The sequence below is a fragment of the Pseudopipra pipra genome, chromosome 1, assembly GCF_036250125.1.
Source record: "Pseudopipra pipra isolate bDixPip1 chromosome 1, bDixPip1.hap1, whole genome shotgun sequence".
Lineage (NCBI taxonomy): Eukaryota > Metazoa > Chordata > Aves > Passeriformes > Pipridae > Pseudopipra > Pseudopipra pipra.
In genome coordinates this window covers 48291657-48310299 of record NC_087549.1, presented here as the reverse complement: position 1 = coordinate 48310299, position 18643 = coordinate 48291657, and the positions used below count along the sequence as shown (strand labels likewise).

The following is an 18643-nucleotide window of genomic DNA, read 5'->3' as shown; positions in this document are numbered from 1 at the left end:
CCAAGTTCTCATATTTGCACATCAGACTGAAGTGAAAGTAAAGAACAATTTTAGCACATTACTCTATAAAACTTCCTAAGGAGCTTCATGTAATCTGACAACCTACCAACTGAACATTTAAATGAAGTGTAAGAGGTTACAGTTCACAAATATTCAGAACAGACTACTCTCAGAAACACCAAGTCATGGATGTGGAACATAACATATTTTTAGCCTCAATCTTAAGTTTCTTTCCCCTCATACTCTCTTCACTCTGAACCTAGATCTTTGCACATCACTTCAAACACCATTGTTTCCTGACGCTGTTTGCTTTACAAAGTTTGTTGGAGCATTAGATTCTTTGCTGTTTTCAGCTGAAGTTCTATGCTCTGAAGAGACCTGATTTTTAAGATGTGTGACAACAAACAAGTCTGAACAGAAACAACTCATTTTTTGTCTTAGTTCTACTTTTACAAAATGAAGATAATTTTATGTTTGAAAGCTGCTCAGATAACTAGATGATGTGTATCAAGAAAGAGAATGGTGCAAGTGCAGCTATGAAGTATTTCTTCTACAAGAAGAATTTGTGTTATTTCTGTTACAGTCAAATAACCTTAAAGCTTGTTCAAGATTATATTACTTAAGAAAAAAAGAAAATTAATCTATTCATTATAGCAATCACATGGGAGAAGAAGGAAACTCAGATGTATTTTTAAGGATTAAATATAAAAAACTCAAAGCATATTGTGAAAAACAAAGCCTAGTTTTACCATAACACCTTTCTAAATATAGCTCAGGAATGAAAAAGATTAGAACTCACAGACAATATTGTAACATTCCAGACTCTGAGCCTCAAATACTGTAAAGACAATTAAAAGGATGGATGCCAAACTTAAATACAAAAGATTAGGAAAACTCAGTAGCAGAAGAACAGCAAAAGATATTCCATCATGTGGCTAGTCAAACAAAGCACAACTAGTTTTTCTGCTTTGGTTACAGAAAGAAAAAAGGATTCTGTACACACATCAAGATGGACTAGGTCGACAGATCTCCAAAGGAATCAGATCACACAGTAGAGGGCCCAAAATTGCACCTTTCAGGTATTTCATTTTTTGAAAAAGTGTAATAAAGTGCAAGTTAAATGTCTCTTGCTAAGAACAAAAGCATGACCTCCCAGCTTTGCTCAAGAAGGGATAGGAAGAATAAGGAAGAATAATGAAACCATTTCTCTTAAAACAACACACCAGAAACTTGAAACAAAAATGATTTCTAGCTGCTAACTATAAAAGTTTTTAGACACTATAAATGCTAATTTAAGTGATTTGACCTGCTCTCCAAAAAGGAGAAATGTCAATCTCAACAGTTTTTAAACCAAATTAATAATTTCTCCTTTCTCAGAGGATCATTAGAGAACTGCACAAACACCTTTGAAAATATTTATTACTACTAATTAAAAAAAAAACCTCAGCCATTCGGAATCCACATTTAAGAAAATCACCATGGTTTTGCAAACAAAACTAATAATAACAAATTGTACCTTATTTTATTACATTTAATCCCAAATCTTTCGAGTATTTACCCTCCAAAAGCTAGAACAAACTATTCTAGGCATGACTATGTCTCATCTTCACAGTAACCAATGCCAAGGATAGTATTATACAAAATAGCTTAACTAATACTTGGGTTCCTCTACATGTTTTGACAATGCTAAAAGAGCAGTTTACCCGAAGGTAAAAGAAAAACAAATCAGTATCTTTCCTAATGCTTTCTGTGTAAAGTGAAATACAGGCATTACCAAAATGCCTTATCAACACAATAAAAAGCCTGCTCTGAACTCAGTGAAATCAAAGTGAATTAGATTTGTATGAAGTGCTGAAATATATAAGATATTGTGAAGCTATTACTTTCACATTTACAACTGAAACACAGTGCTCAGTTGCATTTTCCAAAAACACACATACAAAACCAAACACTAAATCTCTCCCATTTTTCCCGGTGTTCTTCATCGATGAATCTTCCTTTATACTCTGAAATTTTGCTTGGTAAATAACTTTTACTGTTACATATCTAGAGAAAAGAAAATATTACTCTCCTAATTCAGGTGGAATACAAAGATACTACCAGCATAGTCAGTAAGCTCCAAGAAATTTCTTTGTAGGAACACCTCAGAGGAGAGCTACACAACCTCTCTTCAGTACCCAAGCAGGAAGTTCCATATTTCTTCTTGTCAAAGATCCTAGCAACTTTTCAGTCAAGTTCTATGACTCTATGAGCAAAAATTAAGTTAGCTTTACTGAAATGAAAAGGGATATTACTACATTCCTTGTAATATAGTTAAGATATTTAATAACTCACTTTAATTCTGTTGGTAAAATGAGTTTCAAAGAGGCAATAACTGAAATGTTAGATCCAGATCAGTTATCATCCTGTGGCTGGGCATTCACATGCCTAGATTTGTAACTTCAGGCAATTCAAGGATATGTTTACCCATTTAGTTCTTGGAAGCTCTGATTTTAAAATATTTCAGTATGGATATAAGAGTATTCAGAATTCACCTGCTTCTATTTAGTCAATATTTTCATGTGCCTAATCCATTTATTACATGGAAAAATTACAATTTAGCATGACCTCCAATTATGTATGTGAGAGGTGTAATTTCCTAAGAAGCTTCCTTCCTTATGGCCTGGATTCCTCTTCCTCTGTAGCTTCCCAGCTCTAGCCTTTCATTTCTCAAGGATTATCTGATATGTGGATGACTAAAACCACAAAACAAAACACAACCAAAAACTCCAACTGTCTCACTACCAAGTAGTGTGATCCTACAAGACAGAAAAACAACTGTCACTCCTTTCTCATTTTGCATTTTCTTGTTACCTGTATTTTGTAGCTAATAGCAAAAAGGATAAGAATAAATAACCAAACCAGTATTGCTGCTAAATATTATGGTGAAAATAAGGACATCCACTGGAAAATCTTGAAGTTTATTTCAGAACAAAGGACATCTGAATGACACAGGAACAAATCCGTTGGTATTAATATTGCACACAATCTGCCAGATGCAGCTCACCCTGTAATTCTGAAATTTTAGGAAACCGTGATTTTGCACATAAGGCAAATTCATTATCCCTAAAACAGCTGTATTTTCACTGAATAGCCATTCTATTTTAAAAATGCAGAAATTTGTTTTAACAAGAATCAGCTTAAGGCTGGTTGCCACCATTTTTCCATCAACATTGAATGACAATCTAGTACAGCTTCTACTTTCACCAGTCATTTACAATGGCAGTAAGTAGTAGGTATAAGCAATGATTTTTAGACAAGTCCATAAAGACCACAGCACTGCAAATTCAAAAGTAATTTCTTCCAGCATCTATAAGCCTTACTAGAAGAGTATTACTTACTGTGATCAGCTGCTTATCACCATCTTTTCCTGCTTCTTTTAGCTTCTGAATATGTTCCTCAGAAGATGGTAAGTTACTGCATTTGGATGCTAATGAAGGATTTGACAATGGAACCCTTGAAATACAAATATATTTCATGTTAAAAATGGAACTGCTTATACATGTCATATTAGATATTCAAAGCCGCTGTGGATAGTATAACTAAACTTTAATGAGATGCAAATCCAAATTTATTACCCAAAACATAGTCCTATATATTTTAATCTGCAATTCATATGAAAAATAAGGAAATAAAAAGATTAACCAAAAAATATGGTTTATGACTAGACCAATTACAAAAGCTTTTGTTTTATTAAAAAATAAAAAAAAATTATGATGAAGGGGGAGGTTAGACACAACCGTTAACACAAGCCTTTAACTGAGGCACTTTCAGAGCATGACAAATGGTGCCTAACACTACATATTTCCTACATAAGGTCTAGGTATCACACACCAGGCTGATAAAGCAGACCATGTAAATATTCCCACAAATCTAAGTCAGATGCCAAATCTCTTCAAGTTTATTCCCTTCTTATGGCTAGCAGTGAAGGGCAGAAGAGGATCCGTGGAACAAATGCATGGGTATCACTGGAATCTCCCTTGGTTTAAGCTTCCCCTTGTCACAGCTGAAAGAAACACTGGAAAGTACTATAACACATCAACAAAGTTATTCTATGAACTTGCTACTGTATTTTGGGGGAAAAAAATGTCAGTAACTCCAGGTTTGGATAAAACTCGGGGAGATCACCAAAGCAAAACATACATAAAAATGCACATACTTCAACTAGGTATTTATGTATTTTCTGTTTCTGAGCAAATGAAGGGTATAGGACCAAACACTTAATTATGGCAGCTGCTGCAACACAGGTAGCAGGTTAATCCAGTGAGCTTTTCAAAAAATAAAAATTCTTGCCATGCATTTTTAAAACAGCATTTTTTGTGCTAAATCAGACCTAATTTTTTTATTCCTGCCATGTGCCCTAAAATCTGCATTTTTAAGTAGCTACTTCAAGGTTTGCCTTTTCCTGCTGCAACCTTTAATTACAAAGCCCTAAAGAGAGCTATACTATAGATATGCACATAGGTAACATAGATTACTCTGTTATGGCAGGATTACCACAGAAAGAATGATGTCTTAAATCTCTGATAATGTGTGAAAAGTAGGGTAGGAAAGGTCTCAGAAGAAAAATATATATCCAAATAATAGTCAACCGATATGGGCTTGTCAGATAACAAAGGTAACAAATTTAAGTAGATAACATAAAACTGTTCAACAGTTGAGAATAAAAATATGATAACCCAAAAGTTATTGCAATGCTTATTGAAAATTCTTAAAAATCCCACTCATTTAACTAGTTTTGTATCTACCTTACCATGCACCTTATTGTGAAATCCCATAGTAGCAGAGTTTTTCAACATGTTCAAAAGGGTTGGTTAGTCAGAATTGTTTATCTGGCCTCAGATGGATGTATTGAAAATTAGCTCAAACATTCATTTTTGTCCCCATTATGAATATAGAAACCAGTATCAATATAGTAACCACTGTGCCAGCTAGCCTGTTGTTCAAGGTATCAGGTACAAAGAAGTTTTTGTATTTAGCCTGCAATTGGCTAAAACCAGAGACTATGTCAGAACTGTTAAAAAAATACAACAGTCAACATGACCAACGATAAAACGCATATTTGAGCTGTAAGAAAAATTTAGTTAACACTAAGAGTTTTTTTTTTTTAAATATGGCTGCTGCTGACACCTTCATTTCACAGCAATCACAAAACAATTCCAAATTAAATCCCCTCTTCACCACCTAAGAAGATTTCACATGATTTCACAGACTCCTATAATTTAAGGATAAGAAAACTCCTCCGGATGTAAGTGAAAATCATGTGGTAAACCCTTCCCATACTCTCTGGCTATGTGATTTAAGGAAGAGACCACTATAAATGTTTTCCCAACTCTTAAATAATACTTTTAAAAATAAATGTCCAGTTAAAAATATCTTGTTTAATGATTTTCTTAGCAAAACAAAAACATTCCTTAACTATGGGGCAAAATGAAAGTCTGTTTTTACAAAGGACAAGTCACTTGAAACTGAAAATTGAGCCTGGGAGACAACAATTAGTCTTATAATAAATCCTCTCGTAACTCTATGGAAGGTTACTGTAATTTCATAATGTATGAAATACTATACCTGTTCTCAGTTTCAGAAGTTTGATTTGTAGATGAAGTTTGCGTCAACTGCGTGGGAGCCAAATCTACAATTAATCAAAGATTATAACTTCATTATAAAGTTCTTAGTTGCAAAGGAAATTCAAGCTACACGAATAGTGATTTGCAAAAAACATATTCAAGACAATGCTGCAATTTGTTCATGGCCAATAAAAAAAGATTCAACCCTGAGGCAGTCTTCAGATATTTCTCCACAATACTTTAAAAAAATATGATTTTCTTCAACATTTCCAGAGCAGTTCTGCAGAGCAGTTTGCCAGCAGCTAAACAAAGCCAAGAGTGAAACTACATAGGAGTTTAAATATGTTTATACTGACACACACATAAATAGCTCCATGTATAGTATTAAAATCATGTCCCCATCTGAGGCATGTTCTATAGCACTTAAGGAAAAGAAACAACCAGCAATAGCAAATGAAGGAAAAAATACTTTTTACATTCTCTAAGAGAACAAGTATATTATTCCGCCCTTCAAAAGTATCCTACAACAGCAGGAAAAAAACCCCCAAATTAACTATTTAGTAAAGCTAAATAGTTAAATAGTGCACTCAAAATAAGGTTCAGACTAAAAAACAAAACTAAAACAAAACCCCAAAACAACCCTACCAACACTAGAAAAAGAACAAAAAAGTTAATGAAGAGACGGGTTAGTGATCCATTGATAATATTTCTTAGTCAAATGTACTTCAGTCAAAATAGTCACGTTATACTCATCATAAGCTTTGACAAACTGCATTCATGTGCTGAAGACTATGTAATAAAAACAAGAGAGTGATTACTCAATTAGTAATTTGGTCAAGATCAAGTAGAACAATTTAGAAGAAAGAAATGCAGATACTTATTCATAGGAACCAGAACAGAGAATTAAAAAAAAAAAAAAAAAAAAGCCAAGAGAAGTCAACTGAAATACGGAAGTTTTATTTTAAGTTCTACTGCTTTATTACATGGAAAAGGAAAGAATTTGCTTGGGTGTCCCAAGATGAAAGAATATTTTGGTGCTGCTAAAGTGGCCTTGGGTGTGACACAAAACAATACAAAAACCCTGGTGAACAGTTCCAACTCCAGAAGTTTAGTTCTGTGCCAGCTGTACCTTACTGTGTGAAATGCTCCTCTTAAAGAAAGGCTTATGCTTCCCATAGAACCGGTCAAAAGAAGTGGAGAAATTACTAGTAAACAGTTACCTTGAGGTTCACTTTCTCTGGGTTCTTTTTTAACTTGTTTTGGTGGTGTAGGAGCTGTAACACACTTTACTGGAGAACTTTCTGGACTTGATTCCAAATGTAATCGAAAGTTCTAAACAAAACAGGAAATGTTAAATAAAAAAAAACCAAATTATTTAAGGCCTTTAACCTATTAACAAAACCACTAATTTAACTAAGTATTAACATCTCGAATACAGCACCAGTTTTCTGATTCCTACATTATTTTAAGCAGACAAAATGCAACTGATTGGCTACTCCATACTGAGGTTTGTAGTACTAATTTTAAAAAAAAATCTTTTTCATTTTATCTTTAAGCTTGTAAAATACTTCCTCTAGAACACAGTTGTCCTTAAAATCTTAAATTTTAATAGAAGCTCATTCAGATAAGGAAATGAGAGGGAAACAAGTGTTCCTTTAATACACCTTTCTAGAACAGAATAGCTATGGAAGCTTAAGTCATGAAAAAGTATACATATCAATCTGTACAGTCTCTGGCTCCAGCAGAAAATTTTACTGATCAACATTTAGCTAACAACAGAATTTAGGAGTGTGGAATTGATCATTTTTCAGCTTGCTATCATCCTATCTATGACAACACAACAGTAAATTTTTAATACATTTGAAAATTTTAAGTTACCGTAAAATAAAGTCATTGTTAAAATAAAGTTTCTGAACACAGGATTCTCAGAAAACACAACAGATTTAGAACACCCTCCCACCATACACCATAATTAAAATAACTTACCTCATCTGGTCTTGGCTCACATATATGTTTTGTCAAATTAGGCAACAAACCATTTTCTGCACCTTTCCTCGTGGGCTGTTTTGTTTCTAATGTCACTTCTTTAACTCCAGCTCTTTCAGCTGAAGGATCTGATTTCTCCTGCACACAAGTTGTATTTTCATTCTCAGAGAGTCTTGCTGACAGCTTGCTTTGTGCCTTCGAAAGCTCTGCTTCTGTAGCTATTTGACTTGCCTCTGAAACTTCAGGGAAATCTTTTAAGAAAGCAATCTTGGGGGCATTTGCAGAATTTGAGTTGCTTTGCTTCATATTACTAGCTTTCAGCAACTTAATTTTGGTCCATTTAGAGTTTTTGTTTGAGGAGTTATTTCTACCATTCAGAGTACATTTGACGGGCATTCCTTTTTTGCTAGGGAAAAAACGTTTGCACTGAGTACTTTGACTAGGTTCTTTCTGAGTAAGCACTTCACTTTGTTGTAACTGCAGGTCATCCTGCTTTTCTTCTGTTTTGCTATCCTCAGCATTAGGGGAATCTTTTTTCACTTCTACTGTATCTGACTCAATCTCACCTGCAATTTCTTCACAAAGTTCGAGGATGCTCACCCTTTTGGATTTCACATCGTTCTCTGGTTGATCAGCCGCACTCGTTTCACTTACAGATGGCTGTGAAGTATTTTTTGGTTTTGTATTGGGTTTTATGTTCTGATGTGTTTGTTGCTTTTCCTTAGATACTGTCTTAGAATTTGGCTTAAGAGAATCAGTTTCCACTTTCTTTGTGTTGCTAGGATTAGGAGATACAGGGCCTGTTTGGTCTTTCTTAACTTCCTCAAGACTCTTGTCAGGACATAATGAGGACCCTTGAAGATTGCGTTGAAAGCTATTGGAATTATCCTTTTTATTGTCTGCTTTACATTTCTTCTCTTTCAGAGAGCTGGTCACCTCTACATGTATTTCTTTATTCTCATTAGTATTTTTTGGCTTTATCTTTGTGTTTTTCTGCTCCGTTTTCTCTCCAGCAGATTTAAGTGCTTTTGCTGGAACACTGTGACTGTTTCGTTTTGCTTGGCTACTGTGCTTAACTTCCAAAGCTTTTTCTTCTTTAACTTCTCTGTTGCGCAGGGATCTTGCTGGAACATGTACATGTGTTAACTGCTGCAGTCTCTGTGATCTCCTCATTACTGGCTCATTTGGTGCAATTATGCATTTTGACTTAGGAACTTCTTGCACAGATTTTTTCTGGCATGCCTCCTTATTTTTTGCAGATTTAGGCTGCTGCTGCTGGACTGTTTTGCCAGGTATTGTCTTATTATCTGAGTTGAATGCTGACGATCTCGTAGTCATGCGCGTTCCTAGTTCAGGTTCATTGGTGTTATCACTGAAAGATTCAAATAATTATTTTTTCAGCATTCAAAAAGTAGAATTTGTTATAAGATTCTTTTCATTCCTACTAACTTCTGCCTTATTTTTTATTTTCTTTCTTAAAACACTAGATCTTACATCCTCAATACTTTTAGAAGAATTTTCTCTGGAATCATTCTAAAAAAGAGTTCGCTTCTACCTGGTTACTCTCAAGTGTACCCTTAATGGTTTTTATGCATGGCAAGACTGAACTATGAACCCCAGATGAATGCTTTTTAACATCTCTAGCAGTTTTTAATAGTTGACACTTGTGGCTTTCAAAGGAAGCATTAGCTTAATTTTCACTTCAGAAACTTTTTTCAAGGAAGTCTTTCTGGATTTCAAGACACTTACAGGGTTCCAGAGAAAGATTACATAGCAGACAGCATACTTAATGATTTAAGTCTGATCTCCCTACTAGTACTATCTAACTATTTAGCTGTATCTTTAACTCAGATTCCCTCTGCTTAGATTTTTTCTGCACCAATGTAACCTATGAAGATAACCTAGAACAATTACATAGTTTTTTGTCACTGACCTGTTTGATTTGACAGAGGTTTTGAGGACAGTTTTCTCCTGCACTGCACACTGATTAGGCTTTGACTTATTTGAGCCATGTTTTGTATCTGACACCTCCTTTTCCTTCTTTGCTGATGACTGTTTGCTGTTCTTGTCCAGCTTTGGACGTTTAGCAGAAGGCTCTACTAACGTAGACTTCCTTTTCTGAGCTGCCATTTCTGTAAAACACAACAGCTTTCAGAGTCTTTGTCAAAAGTTGTAACTTTTCACTTTCATATATTCACTTTTCCTTTTATAGGCAGATCACGCTTACTGTGATCAGAAAGCAAATCTCAAATCATATTACACTTATTTTACTTACGTTTTTAAAAGAAGCAATTGATGTTTAGGCCAAAGTAACTTATCAAGGTGTGCCAAGAGCATTCCTTATGCATATGCTTACAAACAAGATGTTTCATGCCACCTATGAAAAATAAAAAATGTTTATGCAGTAAACACTTTATTAATTTCCTCCTCAGACTCTGAATTCCCACCTTCTTCCATCCCTTCAGACAATGCTTAGCTTTAAAGTTTCTTTGATATGGAATTAAAAAACAAACTAAGAAACATTCAAAAAACAACATACAAATTTTATTTTTTCTTTCCATATCCAACAATTTCACCATTTTGCTGTCTTAAGCATTACTCTTTTACCTTTCGAAAGGTGGTAGATAACAGCACCATTCGAAAGGGAGTTTCTCAGCCTTTCACCTTTTTCCAGAAAACAGTATGCTGCTCTCTTTCACAGCCAACAAAAAAATGGGCCCACTGTCAATCCTGTGCCTCACAGCAACAGTGAATAAATCCATTAGACTCTACTAAGTTTTGTGGCTGCTACAACAGAACTTCACAGACATCAGCAACCATCTATAACTGCTCCTTCTAATATGACTTAAGCTACAAATCAGAGATGGAAAACGTAGAAAGCAGCATTATTTGAGACATTTGCCTTGGGCAGTTAAAGCCCATGTCTTCATGAGAACTTCTACATCACCTTTTTCAATCAAGGATTACCTATTAATTTTTGTCACTGACAGATTGACAAAGGAATATTTCTGCAGCAGAACTATACTGCTTTTCAAATCTGAACTGACCTGATGGTAAATCTGACAAACTATTAAGGTCAAACAGGAACTTCGAGTTACCAGTTGCATAACACGGACCAGATACTTTCAGTTCATTACAACTACAGTATGACTTCCAGTATTGACAAACGCATGTCTTTCTCTAACAATTTGAAAGATACTTACATTCAGCTCCTTTCAATAATTATTCATTATCCAAAAGGAAAAAGTAAACAGCTGCACTTCTTTTCTTTAGGCTTTAAATTCTCCTTAACCTCATTTGCATTTATCTGCTCATTTATGAAATGCATAACTAACCATGCAAAACTGATAATTTTCATTAAAAAACTGACAAAAACTCAGATTCCAGACACCGGTGCTGTCTGCCGACCTTTAAAGAAGCTGCATAACAAGCAACTCATATTTAAGATATACTTTTTATTTCTATCCAGGGAGTAAATCCCTACTAGCACTTTTCATGGTGCTATTTCCACATTTGTCCCTGAGGAGCAGGTAACATAATTTGTGTGCCTAAATTCTAATAGCTCATGAGGTCCATGACACCTCGCAAGTCCACGGGTTTCCAGTAGTCAAAGCCAGTCCGTCAGAGCTGCGGCATGGCCACTTATCATGGAAATAACAGCTCTAGTTGCTGAATAAGCCTTTGGTCTTCTAGAGACTCTCGGAATTTGAGAACACCATGACACGTACTGTATATACCTGGACTTTCTTGGCTTTTTTCCAGAAATATACAGAGCTCTCAAACACATGACATGGCACACTCGGGAAAGACTTTCAAGTACAAACCAGAAAGTACAACCCTTCCCTCATCGACATTGCTTCTGAGGACACTGACAAACACACTCTCCTCCCACAGAGCTCTTCAACAGCAATTTCTTTCCTACTAATACTTTGCACAACAGAGCAAAGTCTTTTCCAGACATTCCAGAACTGGCAGTCTCTGCCCTGGAGTAGTCGCCCTCTAGTAAAAGTCAGATCATGGAAAGAAGGGAAGACACAGAAATGCAGGAACGAAGAACACGATCAAAGATTTTGGTGCAAGAAGTAGAGAAGGCAAAAAACAAAGCCAGAGAAACGCGAGTCCCACATCCTCCAGTCCTGACGGCAGGGGCTGAGGATGGATGCCCGCCTGCTGGACAGGGCGCGGGGGTCTCGCACCTGAGCCGTCCCGGCTGACGGCCAAGGCAGAACTCGGGGGGACGGGAAGGGAAAGGAAGGGAAGGCCTCCAAGCGTGGCCCGGTGTCACCCGGCCCAGTGCCCCGCCGTGACACCCTCCTGGGGCAGGGCCTGGCGGGGAGACCGTAGCCCCGGCCAGGAGCTCCCGCGGCCAGCGCCGCCAGGGTAGGGCGGGGGTACCGGGATGGTGCCGGGATAGTGCCGGGATGGTGCCGGGCACCGCTGGGCGCCCCCCCCCGGCTCCCTCCGGCGACAGGGCATGGCCGGCCCGCTCCCCCCGCGGCAGCGGCGGGCAGGCCTGGGGAAGAGCCGCCGCCGGGCTCTCGGTCCCGGGCGGGGGCGCGGGGGGCACCGGGCGCGGGGGGCCCGGGGGCCACGGGACCCGCCGGGAAGCGGGAGGGGCGGGGCGGGGTGGCCCAACTTCCTCACCCGCTCCCCGGGTTCCCGGCGGGCGCTTACCTCGCGGGGGTGTCAGAGACGTGCCGGCGGAGGCGGCGAGCCCGAGCCTCGAACCGCCCACAGCCGGGCACCGCCGCGGCACCGCCCCGTCCCGCCCGCCGCCGGTCCAACCTCCCGGCGGGGACGGGGCATCTTCCGGCGGGAATCGGAACGGGGAGGGGGCAGCGGCGCGGTCTGCGCGTGCGCGGCCGCCTGTGTGAGGGCGTCTCTGCCATATGGGAATGTTAAGCAAGGAATCCGGAGACAGTGCTAATTAAAAAATGCATCCAAGGACTGGGGGATACTGACAACGGCATTTACTGGCAGGACAAGGGGGAATGGCTTCAAACTGAAAGTAGGTTTAGATTAGGTATTAGGAAGAAATTCTTTACTGTGAGGGGAGGTGAGGCACTGGAACAGGTTGCCGCATCCCTGGAAGTGTTCAAGGCCGGGCTGGACGGGGCTCTGAACAGCCTGGTCTAGTGGGAGGTGTTCTTGCCCATGGCACGGAGTTGGAACGGGATGATACTTAAGCTTCCCCCCGGGCGGCGATATCCCGGCGGCTCAGCCCGCTCGAACCGCCGTGCGTGCGGATGGGCTGGCCCAGGCTCGTCCCCTGGCATTTCCCTCTCCGCCTGCCAAAAACGAGGAGAGAAAGCGGCGCCGCATGCTGTGGGGCCGGCAGGAACAAAATGACCTCGGTGGCGGCCGGGGCTGTGTCAGTGACACCTCACAGCTGCAGCAACAGCGAAACGCAAAGTGAAAAGTCGACTGAGAGGGGACCTCATCAATGTGTATAAATATCTAAAGAGGCGGTGCCAAGAGGATGGAGCCAGGCTCTTCTCCGTGGTGCCAGTCAATAGGACAAGAGGCAACGGGCAGGAACTGATGCACAGGAAGTTCCACCTGAATATGCGGAAGAACTTTACTGTGCGAGAGAACAGGCACTGGAACAGTTTGGCCAGAGAAGCTGTGGAGTTTCCCTCACTGGAAATATTCCAGAATTGTCTGGGCGCAATTCTGTGCAATGTGTTTTGGGATGACCGTGCTTGATCACAGAAGTTGGACCAGATGACCCACTGTGGTCCTTTCCAACCTGACCCCTTCTGTGATTCTGAGTCTCCCCAAGTCCCTGGTGGTGTTGCAGCAGTGTGTCCTCGCAGCAGCATTTCCTTAGCCAGCATTTCCTGCAGGCCCCTTCTCACAAGTATGTTTGGAAATGCCTCTAAAATAGGTTTGGTGCTGTACTGGAAGTGATCTTCTCTAACACGACCTTTGGAAACTTAAAAGATGCAAAGATACATTCTGGGGTTACTGAGGAATTCCTGCTGCTCAGCTGTGTGTTAGGTATGCAGACAGCAGTCAGCTCCTTTGACATAGGTGCAGAACAGTGACAGCATGTGTTTCTTGGTTGTAAAAGCAGGACAGACGCTTGTCTGTGTCTTGGAGCCTAAAGATGATTGTTGGGTGTGTCTTGGTCCTGTGCCGCATCCACTTCTATCTCCAGAGCACTGAATTTGCTCACTGAGCTGCTTTTTTGAGTCCACTTGTCCAGCTTGTTTTGCTTTCCTAAGTTCAGCAGTAACCTTGCAGGTGCCAGCTAGCTAGTTTTATTCTGTGTATTCTGCACAGTGTTTTATAACTTATTCTATGGCATAACCATGTATTTGTGATTTTTGCCATGGTCTGGGATATTTCAGTCTTTGCTACACTGCTAATGTGTTTATACCTCAACTAATGTTATGTTGTGGCTTCTTTGCCTCAGGTTGTTTCAGTGTCTGAGCCTGTGTCTACATTGGCAAATAAGAGAAGTTCTGAACAAGAGATGGGGAACTGAGGATCCAACATCCACACCACTGATGTGTCAGTCCAGACCAGCTTTAGTCTAGTCCTGTGGATGCAGTGACTGCTAGGGTTGGAAGATGTTGTGTATGTTCTGGGGATGTAACTGTCAGTTTGGTTTCCTTCAAAAGGAATCCATAATGAACACTCCAAGACCCTGCATGACAAGTGGGAGTGATCAGAAGATGAATGCCTCATGCACACTTAGTGCGCTCCATCTGTTAGCACTAGGCTAGGGCTAACCTGAAGTAGGTCCTACCTGAAATGCATATAGTATGTGTGTCAGGATCTCAATATTCAGCAGCTTTGCTGTGCATATCTTCTCCTAGCAGTATGTTCTACTTGCCAATATAGACACAGTCTCAGTTTATTTGATCATGAATTCACACAGTGATGTGTATACACCCCTGTATCAGAACGACTGGAGAACAGCGTGATGAACCTCATCCAATAACCGTAGAAGATGGTAGAAGAAAAGGTTTTGAATGGTAGTAGGTGACAAGGTTTCTCTCAGAGATCTCTGATTTCCTGTACAGTTTTCTGGTTACAGTTTGTTGATCTAACAAGACCACACAAGTATTTTAGCACTTGGTTCTGTAAATGTTTGTTTGTTAATGCTTGAAGACTTTAAAATGGGGTTATTTTTATAATATATATTTTATAATTTCTAAATGTTTTAGTGATTTCTGTAGCTATCACATTCATGGGATTAATTGTTGGAAATTGCTGTCAAGTTTTCTGAATAGCATAAATTTGTTTGTATAGAGCAAATGACCTGGAGATACTTTGTTCTGCATGTAAACTTTTTTGTCTCTTTGTTAACTGAAACAAGGAACAGCCTGCTTGCTAAGTCCTGGATAGACTTCATTGAAGCACAGTTTGTACTGGACAAATGGAAATTTTCAGCAGCTGCAGTTTTTTTTAAAAGCTGATAGGAGGAGATGTTATTTATAACTCCCTGTAGCAGCTCCTCTTTAATGCATGATAATCTGCTGTGACTTTACAATGAAGGCAGCAACATGTGGTCTCCTGCTCTCCTACAGTAACCAACAGAATCCTTTCCAGATGAAGGGAAGGGTATTTTAATCACTAGGATGCCTGTAAATTTCCTGGAGGATGATAAAAGCATTTCTTTATGTTATCATTAACTTTATAAATTTAACATGATGTTTTCCCATCCCTCTTTCTTAGGAACATGAAGCAAGTAAAACTAGATTTTCTCACATCCTTCCAGAAATAGTAATTTGCTGTGGCAGCAGGGAAGTAGTAAAGCAGCAGGCATTCTTATAAAGCATTAAATTCTGAAACTTGGAAAAATTCAGTCCATGGGATAGAATACCAGTAAATTTCCAGTTTTCCACAGAAGGTGGCAGCATTTTGAAGCACTGATGTCAGTGTGAACTTGCTAGCAAATGTCACTTTGCTGAAAGAAACAACAGGAATTTACTGTCCTCGGAAGTTGTGGTGAATATGAACAGGAGTGCTCGGGCACAAATTTGCTGCAGAACTGGGAGGAGAAACTACATTCACATAGGTGGAGTATGTGGATAGGACAGATTTAACTCCAAAAGGATTTTTTGTTAATTTTGCCTCTTTTTAATTTGCCAGTGCTGTAATACTGCTGGAGTGCCTCTTGTCTGCAGCTAAGTGAAAAATACTTGCTTCTAAGTTAGGCCTTTTTTCACATGAGTAATAACTCAGCTGATACATGGATCATCCCCACTAATTGCAGAGAGTGCCATGTTGTGCTATGGCTTCGGGAGATGACTGTCTCCAGAAAGGGGAAGTCTCTCCCACTATTTTCTCCACTTTCTTTCCCCACTCTCAGCAGTTTTCTCTAGCTTCTTACCTCATGGCAGCCTTCATCTAGTACCTCAGGGACTCCCATAGACAAGCAAATTTAACTTACTGAGCTAACAAAAAAAAATAACCCAGTGGAAAAACTGAATCATATTCTGCCACAGTAAGAAAGGCTGAGGACCATATGACTGGAATCTGGGAGGATAAGAAAAGGCAGGGGAGGAGGAAGAGCAAGCCTTCTCCTTTTGGCAGGAGGGTGCTGTTAACATTGACAGCTGCTTGTGGAACTGCAGCCTTAGGGGAGGCTGCAGAATTACGGGATTGAGCTCTTGATCCCAAACTAAATCCCAGCGGTCCTGCTAGCACACAGATCTTGGAGCCCCATTTGACATGCAAACACACTCCCAGCCTGCCCTATTGCTTATCAGACATCTCATCTGAGCAAGGAAGCAGTGACAGACAACCAAGGGGCAGTAGCTGCTTAAACCTTTCACCGGTAATTAACCTTGCAAGCACTGCCAGTGCCTCAGAATGCCTCAGACAGGTGAGGTAAGGCCACATGGGAAGCTCATTTAAACCAGTGGGTTTCTAATCACTACATATATAGAACCTTTAAAGAACTGGAGGAGCAGCTGAAACAGCATAGGGCCCTTATTTCCCTCCCTTCAGCAGATTCAAGAAGTCCCTCTATCATCATCCAGGAAGAAGGGAGAGGCTGATTTTTGCATCTCCAGTAGAAAGAATGAGACAGGAAAATTGGATCCCTCAGAGGAAGAGATGTTTGCCAATGGAGAACCACTGTCTGTTTGGCAGATTTTTCCTTTTCTTCTGTTGGAATGAAAATGAAAAAAAAAAATCCTCCAAACCAGGGAAAAAAAAACAACAACAACCCCCAAAAAAAGGTAGAAACATGGCTGAGATATTTCACAGCAGATTGGCTACAGGAGTTATTTTGCTGGCTGTCAAGAACCACCACTAACCTGTTGTGGGGGGATCCAGCATGTATGCTGGAGGTCAGTGGCAAGGCCCCAGGGGAGTCTCTTGGGCTCTTTTATACATTTCTCTTTCTTATTCATTGCCTTGAGCATTCTAAGCATTTTTTGACCAGCTGGCATCCAGGGATGAGAACTGTAGCAAGTGGCACAGGTTGAAGGGTGCCTGAGTGTGACAGCAACTTGATGACTTAGGGAACAAATGTTTCCTTTTTTTTCCTCAAGGTAAATGATGTGTTGAGCAGAAGAGGCTTGGGGAGAGGTATGGTGTGCTTGCTCATGAGCACCATATGTACACTAAAAGTCCTCTTCCTGGCAGGTAGGAGTCATTGGCATGAGTCAGGTAGCTATAGGAGTTGTAGGGGAAGAGGCAGTTCCTCTCTGAAATTTCTATGTAGATAGCACGTGGGACAATAGGGATTGGAGGGTGCCCTGACTGCCTGGAGTTAAGAGCTTTACAGAGCATTTAGCTGAGAAAGCAGAGGGGCCATATTCAAAATGGGGAGTGTGTGGAATTTGAATAGCTTATTTTGTTTTAGTGTTTTTCTTTTTGGAAAGAGGCAGGAAAAAAACTTGTCCACTTTGCTCACATGCTGAATGTGAGAATTTTTTTGGGGGGAATGGTGAGTCTAGGCCTCAGAGTGACTGCATCCTGCAACAGTCAGCATGTAAATGTCTGAAGGGTGACACTCAGTGCCACATTGACCGGACCGTGTTGACCCGCCTGGAGTCACTGCTGCTTTATTGGCATTTTCTTGACACCACAACACCTGTGGAGTTGTAGACTGTCCTCCATAGCCCTTTCTGCTAAGTCTTTTAAACTCTTCTGTTATGTGTCTGGGTTTCTAAAAAGAGCATTTATTCTTCTGTTCAGTGTGAAATATATGCCATGGGTTAGTTTCTCTGTATATAATCATAGGACCGTATTTTGCTATTTTAAATTTTCAGTTCTCTCTCTCTTTTTGCCAAGAGAGGATATAATAAATTACACCTTAAAACTTTGCTCTTTATGATCTGGTACTAAGACAGCTGAGATCACAGGTGGCTCTTGGATGACTGAAGGCCTCACAGATAAAAAGAACAGTACCATACATTGACTCCAAAGGCAAAGTGAGAAGAGGTGGACGTTCTGGAGCACTTTTGTAATATGTCCTGTTTCAAGCAGGAGGGTTGAACTAGACAATCTCTAGAGATCCCTGCCAACTTCAGCTACTATAAGGTTCTGAATTAGGAAGAGTTTTCTTTAAGACGTAGATGTCTGCAGCCCTTGTGGCTTGGAATTTCATTTTCTTTCTACTGTACCTTCCCAGTGATGAGTACAATGATAACTAACAATTTCCTCCCACCTTCAGCATTTCATATTCCTGTTGATGTCGGGATACTCAGATCACATGAAAAGCCAAATTAAGCCCCTGTAAATTCACACTGTTTTCAACAGAGGGCACATTGTGAATTTTGGCTCACTCATAAAACTCTGTGTACAAGGCACACAGATGTTACATAGCAAAAAATATTTATGGCACTCGTTTCTAGCTTGTGTGTCCCTTGCAAGATCTGAGGTAAGTGACCGCATTATTTGTTTCAGAAAATCTGACTGGGAAAGCTTGAAGATACCCATAGTAAAATTGGATTGTTAACCACTTTGCACACTGTATTTCTAACAATGCATTTTCCCTAATAGATTATAAGGAAAAACACTCGATATCTGGGGGGGAAAGAAACCAACTTTACAGATTTTTGTTAGATACACCTTCAAAGATAAAT

At 39.8% G+C, this 18643-nt stretch overlaps 1 protein-coding gene and 1 long non-coding RNA gene across 5 annotated transcripts in view; one reads left to right on the top strand and one right to left on the bottom strand.

Annotated features, from left to right (window-relative positions):
- Positions 1-12370, bottom strand: part of ESCO1 (establishment of sister chromatid cohesion N-acetyltransferase 1) — a 33358-nt gene extending 20988 nt beyond the window's left edge. For 3 of the 4 annotated variants that reach the window (XR_010430727.1, XM_064655471.1, XM_064655490.1), the window contains exons 1-7: positions 12267-12370; positions 9868-9969; positions 9526-9724; positions 7593-8964; positions 6827-6938; positions 5608-5671; positions 3381-3495 (exon numbers count right to left, since the gene is read on the bottom strand). Coding sequence is in view for 3 of the 4 variants with exons in the window: in XM_064655471.1 (XP_064511541.1) it covers positions 3381-3495; positions 5608-5671; positions 6827-6938; positions 7593-8964; positions 9526-9722 (1860 nt within the window). In the remaining variant the exon portion in view is untranslated. Of the gene's footprint in view, positions 1-3380; positions 3496-5607; positions 5672-6826; positions 6939-7592; positions 8965-9525; positions 9725-9867; positions 9970-11788; positions 12142-12266 lie in introns of those variants that run through there. The other variant, XM_064655475.1, reaches the window with a different exon arrangement.
- Positions 12371-12500: 130 nt separating this feature from the next.
- Positions 12501-14671, top strand: LOC135414607 (uncharacterized). Its single transcript, XR_010430740.1, has 2 exons — positions 12501-13592; positions 14011-14671. It is a non-coding gene; the product is annotated as an uncharacterized LOC135414607 (long non-coding RNA).
- The last annotated feature ends 3972 nt before the right edge of the window (positions 14672-18643 follow it).